The sequence below is a fragment of the Penaeus japonicus genome, unplaced genomic scaffold, assembly GCF_977035675.1.
Source record: "Penaeus japonicus unplaced genomic scaffold, GWHDUDI00000001_assembly GWHDUDI00000030, whole genome shotgun sequence".
Taxonomy (NCBI): Eukaryota; Metazoa; Arthropoda; class Malacostraca; order Decapoda; family Penaeidae; genus Penaeus; species Penaeus japonicus.
In genome coordinates, this window is record NW_028234432.1 from 24,415,707 (window position 1) to 24,438,206 (window position 22,500).

The 22,500-nt window shown below is 46.4% G+C and overlaps 1 protein-coding gene across 9 annotated transcripts in view; it reads left to right on the forward strand.

Annotated features, from left to right (window-relative positions):
- The window catches only part of Sarm (sterile alpha and armadillo motif), a 475,169-nt gene that overhangs the window by 432,674 nt on the left and 19,995 nt on the right, over positions 1-22,500 (forward strand). For 8 of the 9 annotated variants that reach the window (XM_086555226.1, XM_086555228.1, XM_086555227.1 and 5 more), the window contains 3 exons: positions 15,084-15,305; positions 15,731-16,075; positions 16,337-16,504. In XM_086555226.1, coding sequence (XP_086411352.1) covers positions 15,084-15,305; positions 15,731-16,075; positions 16,337-16,504 — 735 coding nt within the window. Of the gene's footprint in view, positions 1-3,781; positions 4,109-15,083; positions 15,306-15,730; positions 16,076-16,336; positions 16,505-22,500 lie in introns of those variants that run through there. The other variant, XM_043020684.2, reaches the window with a different exon arrangement.

The following is a 22,500-nucleotide window of genomic DNA, read 5'->3' on the forward strand; positions in this document are numbered from 1 at the left end:
ATAAACTTAAGATAAAAGACCACAAATGATATAGCAATTACGTTATTAATTCCAATCAATAGAAGAATCCAAACAGTGATAATTACAGGATAACAATAAAACCCTCCGTCTGTACTAGAGTAATTCAGAAGATAATTACAAAACATTATGTGCAAGATGCAATAGCAAGATTCTTACCTCGTGACCTTCAACGCGGGTGACCTCATGTGTTAGCGTGTCTCAAGGTTATTGGCTGGCACGCTTTGGTGTGCTCGCCTCTCTTCCCCCTTCTCTGTGCTCTCTCTCTCTCTCTCTTTCTATCTATCTATCCCCACCCCCTACTCTCTCTGTCTATATGTATTTCTCTCTGTCTCTCTTTTTCTCTGTCTGTCTGTCTCTTTCTCCCTTTCTCTCTCTCTCTCTCTATTTTTCTCTGTCTGTCTGTCTCTCTCTCTCTCTCTCTCTCTCTCTCTCTCTCTCTCTCTCTCTCTCTCTCTCTCTCTCTCTCTCTCTCTCTCTCTCTCTCTCTCTCTCTCTCTCTTTCATTCATCCCGCTTTTGTCTCCAGTCGCCATCTTGCCTGTTTCTTCCTGGGCCTTTTTTGTATCTCGTCTGCTCTTTCACGCATTCCACGATTAACATACCTGCTTTCCTGCGTCATCGCGGGAAGATCACATAATCACGCACGCACACACGTACTTAGATACGTGCGCACACTTTTATAAACGTGCATATCCACGTACGCACATATATACGCAGACACGCACACGCACACACACGCGCGCGCGTGCGCCTCAGGCCTCCCGTTTCCAAAATTAGTCCCTTGGTCAGCGGATGGAAATAGTGACACTCAGGAGCTGTCAAGTTTGTGTAACGTTTGGTGGGGGTTTAGAGAGAGGTTGGGGTGGGGTGGGGTGGGGGAACAGGAGGGAGGAAGTGGAGGGGGGTACGAGGGGGAGGGGATAAGCAGGGGGAGCTGTGGTAGTGACGTAAAGGGTTAATTTTGAGTGTCTGTTCTGACTTCTTTCGATTTTTGTTATTATCTTAATTTTTTTTTTCTGAGTTTTTTTCTTTCTCGTTTATCAGAAACAGGTGGGAGGTTGGAGCTTAGAGAGAGAGAGTGTGTATGAGAGAGAGAGAGAGAGAGAGAGAGAGAGAAGAGAGTGTGAGAGAGAGAAATATATCATTTATTTTGGGAGGTTCTTGTCCCGCCAGCTATTCGGGGGGAAGATTTTTATCCCCCGTTGTTCCACGCTATGGCGACACTAATCAGAATGCCTTCAGATGCGTTTCTCGCCCCCCCCCCCCTTCTACCTCTTGACGTCGACCTTATTTTGGTGTTTTCCGCTTTGTTCATGTTAATTTTGATCTTTCTCTCTCCCATACCCATCCCCCTTTCCCCCAGCCACCACTTCTCTCCCCTTTCTCTCCCTTCCCTACCCCTACCCTCCCCCTCCTTTCCCCACTTTCCTCTCCTTTCTCTCCTCCTCCTTTTCCCGGTCTTTTGATGTTATTTTCCCGTATTATATCTGTTATTTATCTCTCTTCTTTTGTAGTCCTTCTCCATCCCAAGCCCTATCCTTCTCCTTCTCTCTTTCCCACTTTTCCCCTCGTTTCTCCATTTTCTCCCTCCGTTATCCCCTTTTTACCTCTCTTCTCCCCTCCTTTTCCCTCGTCCTTTCCCCCTTCCTCCTCCTTCCCCCCTCCTTCCCCCTCCTTCCCTCTCCTTCCCCTCCCCCCCTCCTTTTCTCGTTCAATGCGTGCACGTTGAAGTTCGCAAGTGGAGCGGCGCTGTGTTTTGCTGGGAGGTGTAAACAGAGTGAGTTATCGGGTGGGTTGGAAGCCATTGCGTTGACGTCGCTGGCATACTCTGGGACTGTGATGCTGGAGGGAGGATGGGAGGGAGGGAGGGAGGGAGGGACTTTGAGGGAGGGAGGGAAGGTAGGAAGAAAGGTATGAAAGGGGAAGAAAGGAATAGGAAGGAAGGGAGGGGGGGGGGCGGAAGGAGGGAGGGAGAGAGAGGAAGAAAGAAAAAGGGATGGTAGGAGGGAGCGCAGGAGAGGGAAAAGGAAAGGGAGGAATGGAGAGAGGGATGGAAAGAAGGTAGGAGAGAGAGAATGAGAGGAAGAGAGAGAAAGGGAGGGAGGGAGAAGGAGAAAGAGGAAGAGAAAGGAGAAAAAGAAGGATTAATAAAAGGTACAAGTGGAAATTATGTCAATGAAAATGCCTTGTCATGTGTGCGTGCAAGATCAGGTACGTCGGATCAGCACACACATACATAAACATACACATGTACACATACACACGTGCATCTACAGCTCCCCTCCCTCCCCTCCCTCAATCTCCCAACACACTTATCCTCGCCCCCCTTACTACACACAGGAGCAGCGTGCATGTCCATTTGCAACATTCGGGTGTCAGATGGAAGCATCTCCCAAATTATAATCTGAAGCAGAACGAGTGGCTCGATATGTAGGTCGGTGCCTCCCCCCCCCCCCCCCCACTCTTCCCCCTTCCTCTGCCTTCCTTCCTCCCCCTCCTCCCCCCCTTCGCCCCTCCTTTCTCTGCCCTCTTCCTTCCTCTTTTCTCTGTTCCCCTACTTCATTTCCCCTCGTCCTATCTCTGGCCCCTGCTTTCCCCTCCCCTCCCTCCTTTCTTTCCCTCCCTCCTCTCCTTCCTCCTTCCTTCCCTCCTCTCCCTTCCCCCCTCCCTCCCTCCCTCCTTTCCCTTTTAACATGTCCCTCTGCTTGACACGTGCTGGCGCATATAGGCACTCATTCTCGAAATTCGAAGGGAGAATCCTCAGGCACTTCGCGTAGTGCCATTATCAGGCTGTTGCCAAGACCCTTTTCGTTGTCTCGCCCTATCCCTCTCCCCCCATCCCATCCCTCTCCCCTCATCCCATTCCTCTCCTCTCATCCCATCCTTCCCCTTACCCCCCCCCACCTCACCTCCCATTCCATACCGAAAGCGGGCATGAGGCATCTCACCGTCGCGGAAAAGCAAGCTCGACATCGCAGTACTAGGAACTGGGCCCGATACGTTCGAAGCAAAAAAAAAAGAAGAAAAAAAAGGAATAGAAAAGAGAAACAGCTCACCCGAAACAGAATGTTCAGGGAATAAGGATGTTTTTTTTTCTACAAGGTCATTGCGTGTTGTGTTTTTCTTTGTGATGATGAGAGTTTCGTCAGCGAAAGGAGATGCATTCTATCATCCTGGAGTTACTTAGGAATAAGATTGTTGTTTTGATGCAATGGGAAAGATCGAGAGTACCCCCCTCTTCCCCCCCTCCCCATTCTGGCACGGCGTCAAGATCCCATAAAGCATCTTGGGACACGCTCCAAGAAAGAGAGTGAGAGCGAAGGGGAGAGAGAGGTAGAGGGAGAGGGAGAGATATAGAAAGAAGAGTTACCAGAACTCGCCGGTCACACCCTTTTTGTCCGGGAACTGTTGACAGACGGTGAGTGTATGTGCAGTATATGTGTCTCTTCCTCGCGCACTTCTCGGATGAGGTGAGTTTGTGTGTGTGTGTGTGTGTGAGAGAGAGAGAGAGAGAGAGAGAGAGAGAGAGAGAGAGAGAGAGAGAGAGAGAGAGAGAGAGAGAGAGAGAGAGAGAGTAAGTGCGTTTGAGTGCGAATGTGTGTGTGTGTGTGTGTGTGTGTGTGTGTGTGTGTGTGTGTGTGTGTGTGTGTGTGTGACCGTGGATCGGTGTGCGAGCGTACACGTTTTTGCAGCCGAGTCACGCCAGCCAACGGTTTCTGCTTAAAAGCTTGGCTCAAGAATATATATTCATGGGCGAGAGGAAGCGAGGTCCCAGTTCAGACCAGGAGATGAGAGGCTGCGACGGGTGGTGGTGATGCCGGAGGAAGCTATCGCGCACGTCCTCGCCCTTGCGAAGCCTCCTCCTGCGAGTCATCCTTCGCCTCCTGAAGGAGTGGCATGACAATCGCCAAAGACGCTAGTGTGCGAAGAAAGAAATAAGAGAGACTTTGTTCAAGGAAAGAAAAGGAAAATCACGTGACTGTAAGAGTGGAAGACGCTGTTTTATAGTGCGGTGGTGAAGGCGCCCTCAGTATCCCTGAAGAAAGAGCAAAGGCATATAACACGCAGGCAAAATGACTTTCGGAAAGGTGTGTTTTGGCTGTCGGTTGTGTTCTTTAAAAAAAAAAAAAAAGGAAAAAGAATGTGTATGTTTTTTGTTTTTTTTGTTATGATGTTTCGAATATTTAGAGAAGAATATATTCTAAGAGGGAAAGACTGTGATGTGTTTACGCAATGAGAAGTGCTTCGGACGTGAAATGAGAATGAAATGAAAATATGCAAACGAGAGAGAGAGAGAGAGAGAGAGAGAGAGAGAGAGAGAGAGAGAGAGAGAGAGAGAGAGAGAGAGAGAGAGAGAGAGAGAGAGACGCGGTTCCTACGAGGAGGAAAATGTAAAAAAAATAATAATAATGATAATTTAGACATGAAAAGAAGGAAAAATATGTGAAGTTGTGCGAGAATGTTGCAATAATGCACAATCAGTCCCAGCTGGTTGGATTAGTTGCCAGGTTGTGTTGATACTAGGTGCACTTTCTCTCTTTCTGTTTCTTTCTTTCTCCCTCCCCTTCTTCTTTATCTTCTTCCTTTTATGTTTCTTTTTCTTATTATCCTCTTTTTCTTTTCTTTTCTTCTTCCCCTTTTTCTTCGGGTTTCAAATTATCCGCCCCCTCCCCGCTTTCGTTTCTTTGTTCCCTTTCTTTCCCTCTTTCTTCTATCATCTTTTATTCGCCTTCTTCCCATCTCCATTTATACTAATCTATGCATCATTTACCCTCCGCCTTGTCTTGCCCCCCCCCCCCCCTCATCATCTTCCTCTAACCCTTCTCTCTCTCTCTCTCTCTCTCTCTCTCTCTCTCTCTCTCTCTCTCTCTCTCTCTCTCTCTCTCTCTCTCTCTCTCTCTCTCTCTCTCTCTCTCTCTCTTTCTCTCTCTCTCTCTCTATTTCCCTCCTTCCATCCTCCTCCGATGTTGGCACTGCACCAACCTTAGACTACCTCACAAACTACCCTTAATGTTGGCAGACTACCCATTTCCAACGACTCTTGCCTGCAGTGCTCTTAGCGGGGCCGTTAATGGTAATGGGTTAATGGAACCGTTAATGGGTGGGAGTGTGGGGGGGGAGGAGAGAGGGAGTTGAACAGTTTGATAGGGATAGAAATGAAAAGGTGTGTGTGTGTGCGTGCGTGCCTGTGAGCGCATATATATATATATATATATATATATATATATATATATATATATATATATATATATATATAGAGAGAGAGAGAGAGAGAGAGAGAGAGAGAGAGAGAGAGAGAGAGACAGACATGGATATAGATATAGACATAGACATAGACATGCACCTACACATACAGATACACACACGCACACATCTTTTCTTCACTTCCTCCCTTCACTCTTTCTTTCCCGCCTTCCCTCTATCCCTCCCTACTCCCTCCCTCTCCTTCTCCCTCTCCCTCCCTCCCCTTCACCCTCCACCCTCGCCAGATTCCGTTTACGCCTCTTGAATGCAACACGCCCACACTCCAACTCTTCAAGTGTCAGTTCTATGGGGGTTAGGGAGCATAAGGGTATGGGTTGGGTATGGCCATGGGTGGGGGTGAGAGAAGCTTACATAATACTTCCTTTTGCTCAGTCATCTGCCTCTCTCTCTCTCTCTCTCTCTCTCTCTCTCTCTCTCTCTCTCTCTCTCTCTCTCTCTCTCTCTCTCTCTCTCTCTCTCTCTCTCTCTCTCTCTCTCTCTCTCTCTCTCTCTCTCTCTCTCTCTCTCTCTCTCTCTATTCCGTGTAACGTGCATAATTTTTTTTAAAGATAAGACTTATAGGAGGAGAAGTAGAGGGGAGGGGGAGGGAAGGGAGAAGGGGTTTGGTGAGGGGGGTGGGGGGGGAGGAAGGGATGGAGGGACGGGTGTAGTGCCAAGGTTGGCTGGATAATATTTCTTTGTCGGAGGGCGAAATCGGACCAACAAAAACAAAAAAGAAAAAAGAGAAGAAAACGCACTTGCATGGGAAAGTCTTTGTTGTGTATCGTCTTGTTCTCCTTCCCCGTTGCGCGGCGGGTTTGCAATATTGCAGTTTTCCCCTCTCTTGTCCTTCCCTGCTGTCTGTTGTGGGAACTCTTGTGCTTTTTGCGTTCATTATTTGTTGTTTGTTTTATTTGATTTTCTCTTTTTTTCGTTTTTTACCCGACAACATATATATATATATATTTTCTTTCTTTTCTTTCTTTCTTTCTTTTATTTATATCCTTCTCTCTCTCTCCCTCTCTATCCTCTCTCTATCTCCGCCACTGTGCACAATACAGGCCGCAGTGCCTGTCATGCCGGCGGCCGGAGGTCCTACTTCCATGACCTTCTTAAGACCTCTCCATCGGCATGATAACGGGATTTTTTTATGCGAATTACTGCCCCCTCTCCCCCCCTCCGCCTATCTCTTTCGCCCCATCTCTCCTCCACCTCCCATATAGCCCCTCCCCTTTACGCCCTCCGTCCTCTCCCCCCGTACGAAACTCCCCACTCCTCCCCTCCCTTCCTCCCTCCCTCTCTCCCTCCCTCTCTCCTTCCCTCCCTCATTAAATATTTTTCCACCCTGGGGAGCTCAACGGAATTTATATACCATCTTCTTAAGTCATTATGGGCGTCAATTATCCTTTCTTATATTTATATCTCTTTTTAGTTTGAACTCTGCTGACCTCTTGGAAGGAAAGAGGGGGGCGGGGGGCTTAATAGATCTGATTTTAGATCAGAATTGATTTTTTTTCCACCGTCTACATTCCAGTTCTTTTTCACTTCTCTTTTCTTACCTCCTCTTTCTTCCTCTTTTCCCTTCTCTCTCTCTTCTCTTCTCTCTCTATTTAATATCTCCTCTCTCTATCTCTCTCTCTCTTTCTCTCTCTCTCTCTATCTATCTATCTCTCTCTATTTTATCTCCTCTCTCTCTCTATATATATATATTTATTCACTTTGGTTGAATTTTACTGTTGCATGACGAGAGCCGTTGCAATGCAGCACCGCCGCCGTCCCGCCATCAAGTAAATCACCCTCATCAGGAGTCCGCTTAATGAGGGGGTAATTAGTGCCCGGATTGGGGGGTGGGAGTTGATTTTGCAATTAAGGATTGTTACGCTATCTTTCCGTGACCTTGGGTAGGATGATAGGGGGTTTGGGTGGGGGGGAGGAGGGTGTAGGATAGGAGGAAGGGAGGGAGGGAGGAGTAAGAGGTGAGGAAGGGGGGGTGGGCGTTGGGTTGATGGTGATGGGGGGGTGAGGGTGAGGGTGAGGGTGGGGGGGGTGTATTGCCTTGTGATTCCGGTGCGCGGAATAACGGTAATAACTGAACAAGGATAATGATGATTAGCTTGTTTCGTTCAAGATCGTCCTTTGGTGATTTCTCTCTTTATATTTTCTTTTTTTTCTTTTTCTTTGAGTTTCCTTCCTTTTTATTTTTATTTTTTTTCTGAAAATAAGTTCCCTTTAATTTAACTTTTAGTTATAACGCTTTTCTTTTTCTTTTTTTTCTTCTTTTGAAGGCGTTCTTCTTGAATATCATCCCTCTCTCTTGTGGCTTATTTGAAAAGCTGAGCGTAGTTAGTCTTGCAATGAGGGACACAGATTACGAAAGCACTTTGCAGTATCCGTTTTTTTTATCTGTTTCTCAATCGCCTCTTGAACGATGGCATCCGCAGCACGAAGAAGCCGGCTAATGATTGCAGTGAGCTATTAACCGACACTGAAGGCACGGGCTTTACCTCTCCTCCTCTGTCTTCCTGTCTTTTCCCTTCCTTCTGACTCCCTCCTTCCTTCTGTCTTCCATCTTCCTTTCCCTCACAACCCCTGTCTGCTCTCTTCATCCTTATTCCCTCCCCCTGTCTTCCCCCTTCTTCCTCCTTGCTGTCTCCTCCCTATCTCCCTCCTTCCTTCCCTCCTTCCCCCTACCCCCTGTCTTCACCCCCCTCCCCCTCCTCATTTCCGTCTGTGGCCGGCGCACCGACATAAATCACGACGGCCTTCGAACGCTGCACGCTTTCCGGCACCATCGCGAGTCGTGTCCGCGCGCGAACGTAAGGTCGTCAATCCCACCAAAAGAGCACAGGCGCGTCGTCCCTATGGCCGGGGGTTCGCGGCTGACGGTTGTGTTGCAGCGAGCATACGAATTCGGGCGGCGGACAGGTGCGTGTGTGTGCGCGCTCGCTCAAGGTCGCGGGGAGTGCTATATAGCCTGTACCGGGTACCTTGGGATGCTCGAGTGTCGCAGTGGGAGATGGAATGGACATTGAGAGGTGGGGGGAGAGGGGGGGAAGAGAGAGAGAGAGAGAGAGAGAGAGAGAGAGAGGAGAGGAGAGGAGAGATAGAGAGAGAAAGAAGAGATAGATAGAGAGAGAAAGAAGAGATAGGTAGAGAGAGAAGAGATAGAGAGAGAGAGAGAGAACATGATGAATAGACGAAACCAAGGTGTATACCACACATGAAGAGTTCTTAACTAACTACATTCGTCCCTCATCAACTTCTAAAATAATCCCACAATCCCTTTTACTGTTTCATCTATTTTTTTTCTTTTTTTTATGAGACCGTCCATCTGGTCCTCAGGAATGTCATTTTCGAACCCCCCACGTAAACCAAAGGACCAGCTGTCGAAACCGGCGCTCGTTCTTCGTCACCTGTTCCTCCGAGGTGTTCCAATGAAGGAATCGAGAGAGAACCCGCGCTCCTGTGTCAGTGTTGTTGTTTTTTTGTTTTTTTTTGGGGGGTGGAGAGGGGGGGGAGGAGATCTTTAATGAGATGCATTGCCGAGAGTTGATCGTTTAGATTGATGGATAGATGGAACCGTCGGCCATTCGCTCTTTGTCATTGACACTTTGGTACGCGTTCGTGTTTTTTTTTTTTCTCTTTTTTTTCTTCTTTTTTTCTCTTCCTCTTCTTTTATTTCTCTTCCTTTTCCTTCTTCTTTTTCGTCTTCTTTTTTCTTCTTCTTCTTGTTCTACTTCTTCATCTTCTTTGTTATTCGCTTGCACTGTTCGTGATACATTTTATGCTAATTCGTCGCCGTAAAAAAAAGAAAAAAGAAAAAAAATTATGCATCATTTTCCCTTTCCAACGCCGTTTTAATGATCTGTTGTCAAAGCTGGAGCAAAACAAATGGTCAGGCGGCAATGGCTACATCCGGGTTCCACTTTGGCGACGGGCACACACACGCACGCACGCACGAACTCACACTCGCACACGTCTACGCTCACATTTGATGTCGCACGCCTTTTATGTAGACACGCTCTGCCGCCAAAATTTTGGGAATCAAAATAGTAAAGAACAAGTAGAAGAAAGAGGAAAAGATACTTGAGAAAATAGGTAATAACGATCTGTACGTTCTTTCTCTCTCTCTCTCTCTCTCTCTCTCGTTCTCTTTCTTACGTATTAGCTTGAAGGTAGTTGTGTGGGCAGGGAGGAAGGGCAGTTCACAGCGGTTAGGGCAAGAGGGGCAGGGAAGGGGAGGGTATGGGGGGAGGGGAGGAGGGAGTAAGGTTAGGGCTGGATCATGAGGAGAGAGACGGGAGGGGAGGGGCGGGGAAGGGAGAGGGGGGAGGGGGAGGGAGGGAAGAGGGCGTAGTCACCATACCTGCCTCAGCTGATGGAGCACAGATGCATAATAATTCGAGGCTCATCGTCAACTCGCGGGGAAATGGTGAGTAGAGAGAGAGAGAGAGAGAGAGAGAGAGAGAGAGAGAGAGAGAGAGAGAGAGAGAGAGAGAGAGAGAGAGAGAGATGGGGGGGGGACAGAGAGAGAGGAGAGACAGAGAGAGAGAGAGAGGGGGGGGGGCAGAGAGAGAGAGAGGGGAGACAGAGAGAGAGAGAGAGAGAGAGAGAGAGGGGGGGAGACAGAGAGAGAGAGAGAGAGAGAGAGAGAGAGAGAGAGAGAGAGAGAGAGAGAGAGAGGTGGGGGGAGGGGGGAGACAGAGAGATAGAAAGTGGGGGGGAGAAGAAAGAGAGAGAGACAAAGACAGAGAGAGTAGGGGGAAGAGAGAGAGAGACAAACGGAGTAAGACAGAAATGAAAATAGTAACGCAACCGAAGGTAATACGTTCATGAATATATTTTTTTACTTAGTATTATTTTTTTCGTTAAAGATGGTTTTCTTATTTTTAGGTTATGCACAGGAGTCGCGTGCACTGAAAGTTCATCACTCTTGTCTTATTTTCTTGAGGATTTTCTCGAAAGGGTTAAGCGCATATGCAAATTGCGCCGGATTTTTTTTTGCTTTTTGTTTTGTTTTTGTTTTTGTTTGTTTTTATTTAACCTTTCTGGTCCTAGCGAGGGGGAGGGGGAGGGGGACTAGTAGAGGGGCGGAGAAGGGCGGAACAGAGACACAGGCATGTCAGGGTTTCTGTTGATGGTGATGGCGGTGATGATGATGATGATGGTGTGTGTGTGTGTGTGTGTGTGTGTGTGTGTGTGTGTGTGTGTGTGTGTGTGTGTGTGTGTGTGTGTGTGAGCGCATGCGGATGTCTGAGTGTTTATGTGTAAGGTTGTATGTATGTATTTATATGTACCTGCGGGTGTGTAGGAAGAACGAGAAAACAAATATTTTGGCACACTCCTAAATACAAAAAAAGGAAAAGATCCGTTGAAACGATTGTTGCATAGCCTCCTTAAAATGCATAGCCAGTTGCGAGGACGATGCTTGTAGAATTCTAATTTTCTTTCTTTTTTTTCGTCTGTGACCACGTGATTTTAATTTTCCCGCGCTTTTTTTCCAACTCGTGTCCATCTTGCCCGGAAAATAGGGATCAACCGTCACTTTATACACCAGGCATATATTTGTCAAGATAAACCAGTCGACCGCGGTTAAAGTGGCAGTTAAAAAAAAGAAGAAAAAAAAAGTTTCCTAAAGCGGCGCGGACCGGATAATTGTTTTAATTTCATCTAGGTGTTTATTTACATAGGAAAAGACGAAGAAAAAAGAAAATACATACCTACCCTAGGTTAGCTTCGACGAGTGACTTGGTAACAGTGTTCTGCCGTTGGTTATGGCATCAGCTGACTCATGGCAAATGCCCGTGATTCGTTCATGGAGGAAGAGAGGGGAGGGGGGGGGAGAGGTAAGGGGAGAGAGAGGGAGGGAGGGGGGGGGAAAGGGGGAAGACCAGGTATCTCTCAAAATAAACCTCATGGTGATGGGAACTGTCTGTCGGCAAGGTCAAGGTTATTTTTTGTTTTGTTTTTTATACATATATATTTTTTTTCACATTTTACGTTATTCCTTATTTATGAGTTTATAGGATCTCCGTTTTCTTCCCGGCGTTCATTTGTGATTAAACGGTATGACTGTTCCTTGTGATTGAGGTCTTAGGTATGTGAGATGTTTGGTCGCCTTCTCATTCTCACCCCCCCCCCCCACCTCCCTGCCCTCTCTCTCGCTCCACTCTTCCTAACTCTTTGCCCTCTCTCGCTCCTGTCTCCCTATCTCCCTCCCCATATCCCTTTGCCCCTCTCGTTTAACAGCCATCTCCCCTTTCCCCCTCTCATCCCCTTCATCACCCCCCCCCCCTAACCTATAACGTCCCTCTCCTCACCTTGTCCCCCACTCGCCCCTCTCCCACCTTCCGACCCCCTCTCACCCCTCTCCCACCCCTCTCCCACCCTCTGGCCCTCTCGCCCCTCTCTCACCCTCCGGCCCCCTCTCACCCCTCCCCTCTATATCCCCCTACCCCCCTCACTCGCCTCCCCCAGATAGCATTCGGCGCCACCGAGCGAAGTCGCCGATAAGGGATATCTCTACCACGTGCCCGCTCGTTCATTCATCGCGGTGGGACTCAGGTTATCTTGGTTGGATGAGAGAGAGAGAGAGAGAGAGAGAGAGAGAGAGAGAGAGAGAGAGAGAGAGAGAGAGAGAGAGGGAGAGACAGATAAGAAAAGGGTCATTACACCTTCTTCCTCCCTCCCTTCCCTCCCCTCCCCTCCCCTCTCCCTTCCCTCTCCCTTCCCTCTCTCTCCTCTCCCATCTCTCCCCCCCCCCACCAATTGTCGCATCGCCATTGAACTTGAAGAGGTCGCGTGTCAATGAGTTCGCCTGCCCCGAAGACGATTATCGAGCGGGGCAACGGACATCGCGACCTTATATTGCTCTCACTCTCTTTCTCTCTCTCTCTATGTCTCTCTCTCTCTCGTTTTTTTTCTAGTTCTCTCTCTCTCTCGTGTTTTCAAGTTCTCTCTCTCTCTCTCTCTCTCTCTCTCTCTCTCTCTCTCTCTCTCTCTCTCTCTCTCTCTCTCTCTCTCTCTCTCTCTCTCTTTCGTTTTTTCTAGTTTTCTCTCTCGCCCAGAGTATCTGATTAATTGATTTTATTATTAGTATTATTCTTATCATTATCATTATTTTTATTATTAGTGTTGTTATCATCATCATCATCATCATCATTATTTAGTGAAAAGGAGTGAGTATAATATGTGATAACTATTGTTTCGTTACGGTTGCATTTATTTATTATTTACTATTATTATTATTATTATTTATTTTAATTTGTTTCTGCTTTGTTTGTCTTGTAGGCTCGTTTCAGCGCTGTATTTATGTCATTACAAAAAGTGTCAGTTTAAAAGCTCGGATTACTTGTTGCATTTGCATCGCTCTGAAGTCTTAAGTTGATAAGCTATCTTGCAATGTAGCTTTATGTTGAGAAGAGGAGGAGAGGTTAGGGGGTTGGGGTGGGGGTATTCAGTTGCTCATACCCCCACCCCCTCCAATTTCCTACCCATTACCTATTTCCCCCTACTTCCCTTCCCCTGCCCATACCCTCTCACCCTACTACCTTCCCCTGCTCATACCCTCTCCCCTTCCCCTTGCCCATTGCCATGCTCATACCCATGCCCTCAACCCCCCTCCATCTCTCCCCCTCACCCCCTACCCCTCCCCCCTCCCTCCCCCCCTTAGTACGATGACGTAAGACGTAACAAGCGACGGGCAGGTGCGACGTCTCTTCACGGTGACTCATTGGCACTGTTCCATTACACTGCGGGCGGCTCCCGAAGGTGGGGGGGGAGGGGGGTAGGGGTAGGGGGGGTTAGAGGAGGGCGTTGTCTCAACTTCGGGAATGAGTCGAAGAAAAAAAAAAGACATTGCCAGGAGAACATTATTTGCTCTTAAGAGGCGGGAGGTCGGCTCGGGAAACGCATTTAACGTGGGGGGGAGGGGGGGGTAAGAGTGGGAATGGGTGCGGGGGGTGGGATAGGGGGGGGGAAGGGGATGCGAGAGGGATAAGGAGAGGGGGGGGAGGGGTAATTCAGTTGAGGTCTTGCAACGATGAGGGAGCGTTGCAGGAATCTCTTCCTCGTGGGTACAGAGTGTCGACAGGGCCTGGCCGATCGACGCCCAGGCTTGATTTATCGGCGGCGCTCGGAACTCCTCCTCGAAACTCTTCCTCGAAACTCCTCCTCGAAACTCTTCCTCGAAACTCCTCCTCGAAACTCTTCCTCGAAACTCTTCCTCGAAACTCCTCCTCGACCTACGGATAAATTATTTGTGATGGGGGCTTGATTTAAGCAAAAGGGGAGGGGAAGGGGAAGGGGAAGGGGAAGGGGACGGCGGATATTGTCCCAGATTTGGTTTTCTTGGGGGGTGGGTGGGAAGGAGGGGTGGGGGCAGTAGGATATTGTGCCAGATTCTATTGTCTAGGGGGGAAGGGGCATAGGGGAGGGGGGTGTTGTCCCAGATTTGATAGTCTAGGGGGGGGGAGGAGGGGGGCGTTGTCCTATTTTTTTATGTTCTAGGGGGAATAGGAGGGGGGATATTACCCCAGTTTCAGTTCTCTAAGGGGAGACGAGGAGGGGGGAATATTGCCTCAGTTTTTATCAATGTAATGACGGGACCTCTCCCCCCCTCCCCCCCCCTCCCCCGAAAACCGGCCTGACCTGTTCATCATACTCATGTTTTTTGTTTTTGTTTTTGTTTTTAATTATTATTTACGATAGACGCTGCGGCGATGATTATCACCTATCGCACATCAACGGAAACGGCGATTCTAATGATGATAAGCCACTGATAGAGCCGAAGAAGGTGAATAATTAATTGATCAGCGATTAATTTCGTATCCGCGCGACGCTTCAGGACTGAATCTTTGATTTTTTTTTTTTTCTTTTCTTTTTTTTTTTGAGAGAGAGAGAGAGAGAGAGAGAGAGAGAGAGAGAGAGAGAGAGAGAGAGAGAGGATGAGTAGGAACGATAGTTAGGACATGAATGTAAATATACGCATTGTGTGTGTGTGTGTGTGTGTATGTATGTATGTATGCGTGTATGTATATGTGTATGCATGCATGTCTATATGCACGCACGCGAGGATTTGTGTGTGCGTGAGAGGGAACATATATAAATGAATTTGACGTTCCTGGGTAGACTAAAGTAAAATACGACATCCAGTGTGGGAGGAGAGGTCACCAGTGAACAGCACGCAGTAAAATGTTGATTACCCTTTTTTCCTCTTTTCACAGCTCACACTAAACCTCTATGCATAGTGATAGTATCTAAATACCATTCTCAAGGATTGGGGGTCAGTTATATATTTTTCTTTCATGAGGTGTGTGTGTGTGTGTGTGTGTGTGTGTGTGTGTGTGTGTGTGTGTGTGTGTGTGTGTGTGTGTGTGTGTGTGTGTGTGTGTGTGTGTGTGTGCGCGCGCGCGGGATGGGGGGTTAAATGCTTGATGATTTTTTTTTTTTTTTTTTTCTATTTTGTTCCTTTGTTTGTTTGGTTTGTCTTTGTGTTGTTAGTTTTTTTTTTCTGTCGTTTTTTATTGTAGTTATTGTACTTATCGATTTTTTTGTAGTTTTTTTATGATATTCTTAGATATCAATTATCATGAACTTTTTTTTAGTAGAAATTATCAGAGAAAAATCCCTTTGACTATTAAAAGCTCCCTTCACAGTGTGCTTACCTCGCACGCCGTCCCGCAATTCAAACAATTTTTTTTCTTAATGATTTTTACGGTTTCTACGATTTTTTTTACGAGACCATTACGAGACACGAGACACGTTTTTCTCAGTGAGGCCCCCCACTGACTCCATCGCTCCCCCTTCTGCTCCCAACAGGTTATGAGTAGCAGCAGTAGGAGCACCAGCAGTAGTCAACTGAAACGGTCCCAGCACACCTCCCACTCCCACTCGTCCAGTAATCTGAGCGAAGTCAAGTCCTCGAGCAACCTGAGCAACCTGAGTGAGCTCAAGGCATCGTCCTCCATCAACAAATCTAATCTCTCGGAGCTGAAGTCGTCCATGTCGGAAGTCAAGTCGAATATTAGCGAGATGACGTCGGTCAGTAGTTATTGTGATTATTATTCTTTTTTCCCTTCTTCTTATTATTCTTTTTTCCTTCTTATTCTTATTTTTCTCTTTCTTCTTTTCCATCCTCTTCTTCTTCTTCTTCTTTTCCTTCTTCTTCTTCTTCTTCTTCTTCTTTTTCTTCTTCTTTTGAAATATATATTGATGTTTGAAGTATGTTGTTGCGTGGTGTATATGATGTCAGTTTTTTTGTTTTGTTTACAATAGATGGATTTATTATATGATTTTGAATGCTTATATGTACTCTTATTGATACTGTTTTTCCAAATGTTATGCTGCAGTAAAAATACAAATGAATAGATAAATCAATTAAAAATAGACAATCGAAAGATAATAATAAAGATGACAAAACAGATGAATCCATGAGAGTTTTTCTAACGGTCACCCTTTTCTCGCAGCAAAGCAACAGCGTCAACTACAACAGATCCCTGTCCCTGGCCAGCAACGCCGCCTTGCAACAGAGCTCCTCCGCCGCGGCCCTGCAGGCTGGCACCGGCTTCAACAAACTGAAGGCCTCCGGCTTCAACATGGGCTCCATGGACGCCCTCGACGCCCTGCAGATGGGCTCGACGGAACAGCTCGCGCTCCCCGACGTCGAGAACGACTTCGACCTGCAGAACGCCCTCTCGGCACAGCAGGACCAGCTGAGCTCCTCGCCCTTGACCTCAGGCTCGGCCTCCAACGGCAACCCCAAAGAATTGAAGTTCGAGCAGAAGAAGGTGACCTCGTCCTCGAAGAGAAAGGTAAGATCTGAAGAAAGAAAATGTTGAAATGGTTAAAAAATAGAAAAAAAATGAAATATATTTATTGTGTTTTATGTGGAAGGTTGTGATTATTATATTTGTTTTCGATTTAGTTGAGATTTATTTTACGAATGAATTGAAAAGTCTATATATAGTTAAAGAGCACACTGAAATATGTTAAAGACCAAATATGCAAAGACAGACATAACCTCCACCATAACATCCCCCCGTCGCCTATAACGCCGCCCTCCTCCTCGACAGGTTGTGACAGACAAGAACAGCTTCGAGTCAGCCTCGGGCCAGACGTCCGAGTCGTGCAAGTTGCAGGCCGGCGACGTGTCGTATGAGGAGTCGTCAAAGAAGGCCGCTACCAAAGCCAAGCTCGAAGTGGATGGCGTGACCGCAGAGAAGGCCGCCGCCATTCAGCAGGTCAGTGCCTACGTCGGTCATTGTAGGACTATAGGAGGTGTTGTGATAGGCATTGTTGGTGTAATAGGTGTTCAAGGACTGTTGTAATTGGTGTTACAGGAGGAGGTGTAATAGGAATTGCAGGATGTGCTGAAATGGGTGTTTTATGAGGGACTGTAATAGGTGTCATAGGAGATGTATGATAGGCATTAAAAGAGGTGCAGAAATAGGATTTAAAGGAGTTGCTGTGATAGGTGTCATAGGAGGTACTGCAAAAGGTGTTACTGGAATAAGTGCAATAGAGATCATCAATATAAAAAATGCCAAAAAAAATGAGGAAGAAGATAAGTTATTACAACTACTGCTATTATAATGACTTGGCACAACAGAAAATCATCAATAATTTTGGAATAGTTATTTGAGATAATACATAACCCTCAATTGATAAGGCTTCGGTGCAAGTAGACGATGGGAAACTTTTTGATGGAATAATTGGGAAATTGTTGATGCTGATGAGTATGAGGGAAAAAAGATCAGGAATTCGTTTTTTCTGTTTTTTTCTTTTCTGTTTATTATTTTTTTCTTTCTTTCTTTAAGTGGAAAAGTTACACAATCTTCATCGTTGATATAAAAGATCATCTTTTTTAGCACAAGTGACGTAGAAGTGATAATTCCGAGGGGATTTATTTGGCTCTGGAGGGATTTATAAGGATGATTAGGCTTAAATCAGATTAGTTATTGAAGATAAATAAGTGTTGCTTTGCTTGTGCGCTCTTAACTGTTAAGAACAGGGGTATTTTAAAAGCAAAAAAGATAGATTGATTCATGTTATTTTCCTGATCCACACTTTTATCAAGATTCTTCATTTTTTATTCAATGGCTCATCATCATTGGCAGAATTCATTTTGATCAAGATGTTATTTTTTGATGAATGAAGATATTCAGATATAGAAAAAAATGAAAATGCATGAATATTGGAAATAGAAGAAAATTTATTTCTTTTGGAGTTTCGAACAAACGGATGCGACTTTTGTCATCTTGCATTTAAGGGTAAATGTCTTTCGAGTTTTTATTCCTCCGACGTCGGGATATTGCTTTTGTGAGCAGAAAAGTATGCAATATATTTTCCAGTTTACTAGAGCAGATCTTATCGCAATCAGCGCGAGGTATCGTAAAGTTGCGTTTAAATCAACTTTACGTATCTGTTTATTTTTCTTTCTTTTTTTTTAGTTCTATAGATGCGATGGTAATAGATATGGGTTACATCAAGACGGAAGTTGGTAATTATGATTGAATCGGTAATTTAGAACAAAAGAAGACAGACCGACTCATTACAACAATATCGAAACTAGGCCATTAAAACCAGAAGGAGGTGGCGACTAGACACGCTCAGCTCTCGAATTTATGGCTCCGACCAGTCTCAGGTTGCATCCCATCATTATGCAGTGTTTGTGGTAAATTATTTTCACCGCGCGCAGCACACCTGCCGCGTCTGTTAGCCGTTGGTCGCACACGCCCATGGTCTCACACGTAAAATAGATTGGTATCCCCTCAGATTTATCGTTTTCTAAGGCCCGCTTGAAGGTGGCAGCGCGTCCGTCCTCGTTAAGCCGGGTAGGAGAAAGAGGGGAGACTGAGATATACACGGGATAACTCCCAATATTTCTTCACTGTCAGTACGTTGCTGTTACGAGTCCTTCAAGGAGAGGAGGAGGGGAGGGGGAGGTTGGACGTGAGGGGGGGGAGATGGGAGGGAGAATAGGGAAGGGGAGTAGGGGGAGAATGGGAGAGGGGAACGGGAGGAGGAGGAGGAGGAGGAGGAGGAAGCAGAACTTGAGGAAGGTAGAGAAAGGGGGACAGAGGAGGGGGAGGGGAATAGCGTAGGGAGGTTGGGGAAGAGGGCACAGGACAGGAACATCTCGAGGAGGTGTGTTCGACTGGTTCCAACACGGGTTCACGAGTCTTCGAGGCGAACCAATTAGTGGGGAAGAAGACGGTTCAATTAAAGGGTGCAAATTTTGGGGTGCCGAAGCAAGGGAGATAACTCGGCTAATGGCGACGATGGCTAATGAGTCAAGATGCTCTGTGCTTTGCTTGTGGATGCCGCTTTGCTTGAATGATTGCCGCGATGGTTATTTGTTTGCTTTAGTCTTTCTTCAGAATTTTATTTTTCGATTTTCAGTTCCAAATGGAGAGTTTTCTTATTCTTTTTCTGCAGTGTTGCAGTTCTTATCTTGGGATTTATGACTAGGGGAAGTAATAGCATCAAGATTAGCTTTAGATTTTAGAAGCAAACGCCTTCAAATAGAGCTAAAGGGCTGAAAGAACTAGCAGTAATGCGTGAACCTTGTTTATAGCTATTTAATGTATTATTTTCCCAGACCCAAGTCGAGTATTGCCGTTCCAGTGATAGGTTCACATTTAAGTAAGATTATAATTTTATTGTTATTATTATTATTATTATTATTGTTGTTGTTATACATCCTAAATAGTATTTCGCTAAGATACATTAGAGGGCCTAGTAATTCTAGAAAAGAGCAAGCTAGGACGGGATATTTTTTTCTCTGAAGTCATCTGGAACCTTTCCGTTATGGCTCCAGTCTGCTTCGCTGGCTTCGACTTTGGTGGTATTTTTTTCCTGTTTAAAGCCAATCTTTCGAAAGAGATTATTTTTAATCAGAATTCATGTTTAGTCAAACATAAATCGTGTATGTTGTGCATTTCTTATTTATTTATTAGTTGTTGTTGTTTTTTTAACATAGTTATTCATGTTGCCTGCCAGGATCTATATAATTTATTTTCTTCGCCTCAATAAATCATGTAAAACTGTTAAATTTGAAAGGCAAACGCCCAATATAGTTTCGTAAGTGAAAGCAGGCGGTGGCGCCCCGTAGATTTCATCAAGAAATTTACTCTGGAATATATTCAACCAACAATCGGACATCAATCTATCCTTCAGTATATCTATATGTGTTTATGCGAATTTGTGTAATAACGCACACACACACCTACATAACTGTATTAAGTGTTTTCGCTATCGGTCGAATCACAGTGACATTAAAGTGCATTTTGTAATTAATAGCAATGACTTTTGGAGAAATAAAGACAAGATTCCCAGAGTCCATAACAGCTGTTGGTTTCTTTGTCTTTGTTTTTTATGGTTTTATCTGATTTGATAAAGTGGCAACAACAAAATCATTTTAGCGGCTGTCAAGGGTATATTTCCGGTGTAAGGAAAGTGTAGAGTAAAGTTTAAATTAAGTGAGGGAAGTGGATATTTGAAGTGTAATGTTTGTCAACTTCAGTTTGGCTTTTCTTTCTCTCTCACGATCTCTCTCTTTCTCTTTCTTTCTCTCTCTTTCTCTTTCTCTCTCTCTTTCTTTCTCTTTCTCTCTCTCTCTTTCTCTTTCTCTCTCTCTTTCTCTCTCTCTTTCTCTCTCTCTTGCTCTCTCTCTTCTCTTTCTCTTTTTTTTCTCTCTCTCTCTTTCTCTCTCTCTTTCTCTCTCTCTCTCTCTCTCTCTCTCTCTCTCTCTCTCTCTCTCTCTCTCTCTCTCTCTCTCTCTCTCTCTCTCTCTCTCCTCTCTCTCTCTTTCTCTCCCCCCCCCTCTCTCTCTCTCTCTCTCTCTCTCTCTCTCTCTCTCTCTCTCTCTCTCTCTCTCTCTCTCTCTCTCTCTCTCTCTCTCTCTCTCTCTCTCTCTCGCGCACTCTTTTTTCCCCCTTCCATCAGCATATCATATCAGCTCAGTCATTAATTGTTATCTCGTATCAACTACAATCACAGCATAATTATGCGATCCACTTACCCCCCATTCCTTTGTCCCTCTCCCTCTCTCTCCTCTCCCTCCCCTCCCCTCCCCTCCCCTCCCCTCCCCTCCCCCCTTCCTTCGCCTCACACCACTCCCCACTCCCCAAAGTTCACCACCAAACCAGTCGCTTCAGAACTTAATTAAAATTTACCCTCCATCCCTCCCTCCCCCCTCTACCCCTCCCTCTGTACGCCTCTGAGACGACCTTGGGTGGAAGACGGGCATAAGAAACCTGTGTGGTGTATCACTGTCTTGCCCTATCTTTACCTTCCCTCTCCCCTTCCCCCCCTCCTCCTCCTCCTCCCCCTCCTCCTCCTACCCTTCCCCCTCCCTCCTCCCCCCTCCCCCTCCCTCCTCTCCCACACTCCCCACGTTGGTTCGTGACCTACATTCGCTCTGCAGGGTTTGACCTTGTGTGGGTATTTTGGCCCAACTCCCGCGCGCGCGCGCGCGTGTGTGTGTGTGTATGTGTGTGTGTGTGTGTGTGTGTGTGTGTTTGTGTGTGTGTTTAAAAATGGGGTGAGTAGAGGAGGTTAGTGAGGAGGGAAGGGAGATGGAGGAAATAACTTTATGATCTTCAAACATTTGGTTGAGGAGGGGAAAAGTGAGGAGGGAGAGGGAGAGTGAAGGAGGGAAGGAAGGAGGGAGGGGGAGGGGGAGGTAAAGAGGGAATTAAAGGAGGATGAAGGGAAGGGAGGAAGGAAGGAAGGGGAGTAGCGACAGATGACATATTACCGCGTTCGCTCACGTAGCACAAGATGACACGATGTGAACTTTTCTCTATCGCTCTCCGTTCCGTGCGCTTGCTTGGTAGTTTGCGTTCCGTTGCGTTCCGTTGTGTCTTTGGTTCCGTGTGTTCCGCCATATCGCGTTGCTTGGAGTGCCTTCAGTCTACCACAATACTCGACCTCGGTGCAGTTTGACCTCGGAGCGGCACAGATGACCTTACTCAAGCAAGAGGTGTTCGATTGCAACGCGTTTTCAACCAATGGAACAAGGATTTCTTTTTTCCTCGGTGGGGGTGGGGGGTGGGTTGGGGAAAGGGGGGGGGAGGAAACATGAAACGGACTGTGTGAATCTGGTTGGATTGTTGGTGGGCGTTAATGGTTATTATTATATACATATCGTTACTTCTATCATTGATACTCGTCTTGTTTTACGACTACTACTTTCCCCTTTCCCTCTTTCCTCTCCCGTCCCTTCTCCCAGTCCTCCTATCCCCTCCCCTACCTCCTTCCAGCTCTCCTCTTCTCTTTCTTTATCTTCCATATCCCGTTCCCTCTTCCCCCCTTTCCTTTTTCCCTCTTTCTTTTTCCTCTTCCCCTCTCCTTTTCTTTCCTCCTTTCCCTCTCCTCTCCTCCTCTCTCTCCCTTTCCCACTCCTCCCCTCCCCCCTTTCCCTCTCCCCTCCTCCCCTCCCCTCCCCTCTTTTCCCCTCCCCTCCTCCCCTTCAACTCTCTACCCCACTTCCCTTTCCCTCTTTTCCCATCTCCAATCCCTCTTCCCCTTTCCCACCTCCGTCTCTTCCCCTTACCTCCCCCTCTCCCCTTTCTCAACCCAAGCCCCCCCCCACCCCACCCCTAGAAACCCTCGAAAAAAAAAGAGTAAAAGTAGATTAGAAAAAGAAAAAGCCGTTGACACGTGATTAGACCCGCAAAGTACTGTAAACGCCATCGACGGATCTCGCAAGACAAACAGAAGGGCTTTTTAACACCTTGGGTACGTAAGGGAGAGACGAGAGAGACAAGAGACTGACAGGGAAAGAAGGAAAGAAGAAAAGGCAAGGGAAGATTGGGTCATTTGTCAGCGATGACGGCACAGGTTAATGGTGTTGCGTAATTAGTCCGGGTTCATGGGGATTCATGTGGATTCGCTCGGATTTGTGTGGATTCAGCTGGATTAATGCGGTTTCATTGTTGGGTAGAAGAGAGAGAGAGAGAGAGAGAGAGAGAGAGAGAGAGAGAGAGAGAGAGAGACGGACAGGTGACAGGCAGGTACAACACACACAAGCAGAAATATGACATTTATACAGATGGATGTACGTCTATCACAGAGACAGACATACTACACACACGCACACACACACACACACACACACACACACACACACACACACACACACACACACACACACACACACACACACACACACACACACACACAAAGAAAAAGATGGAGACGAAAAAACAGAAAGATAGATAGATACATCAAG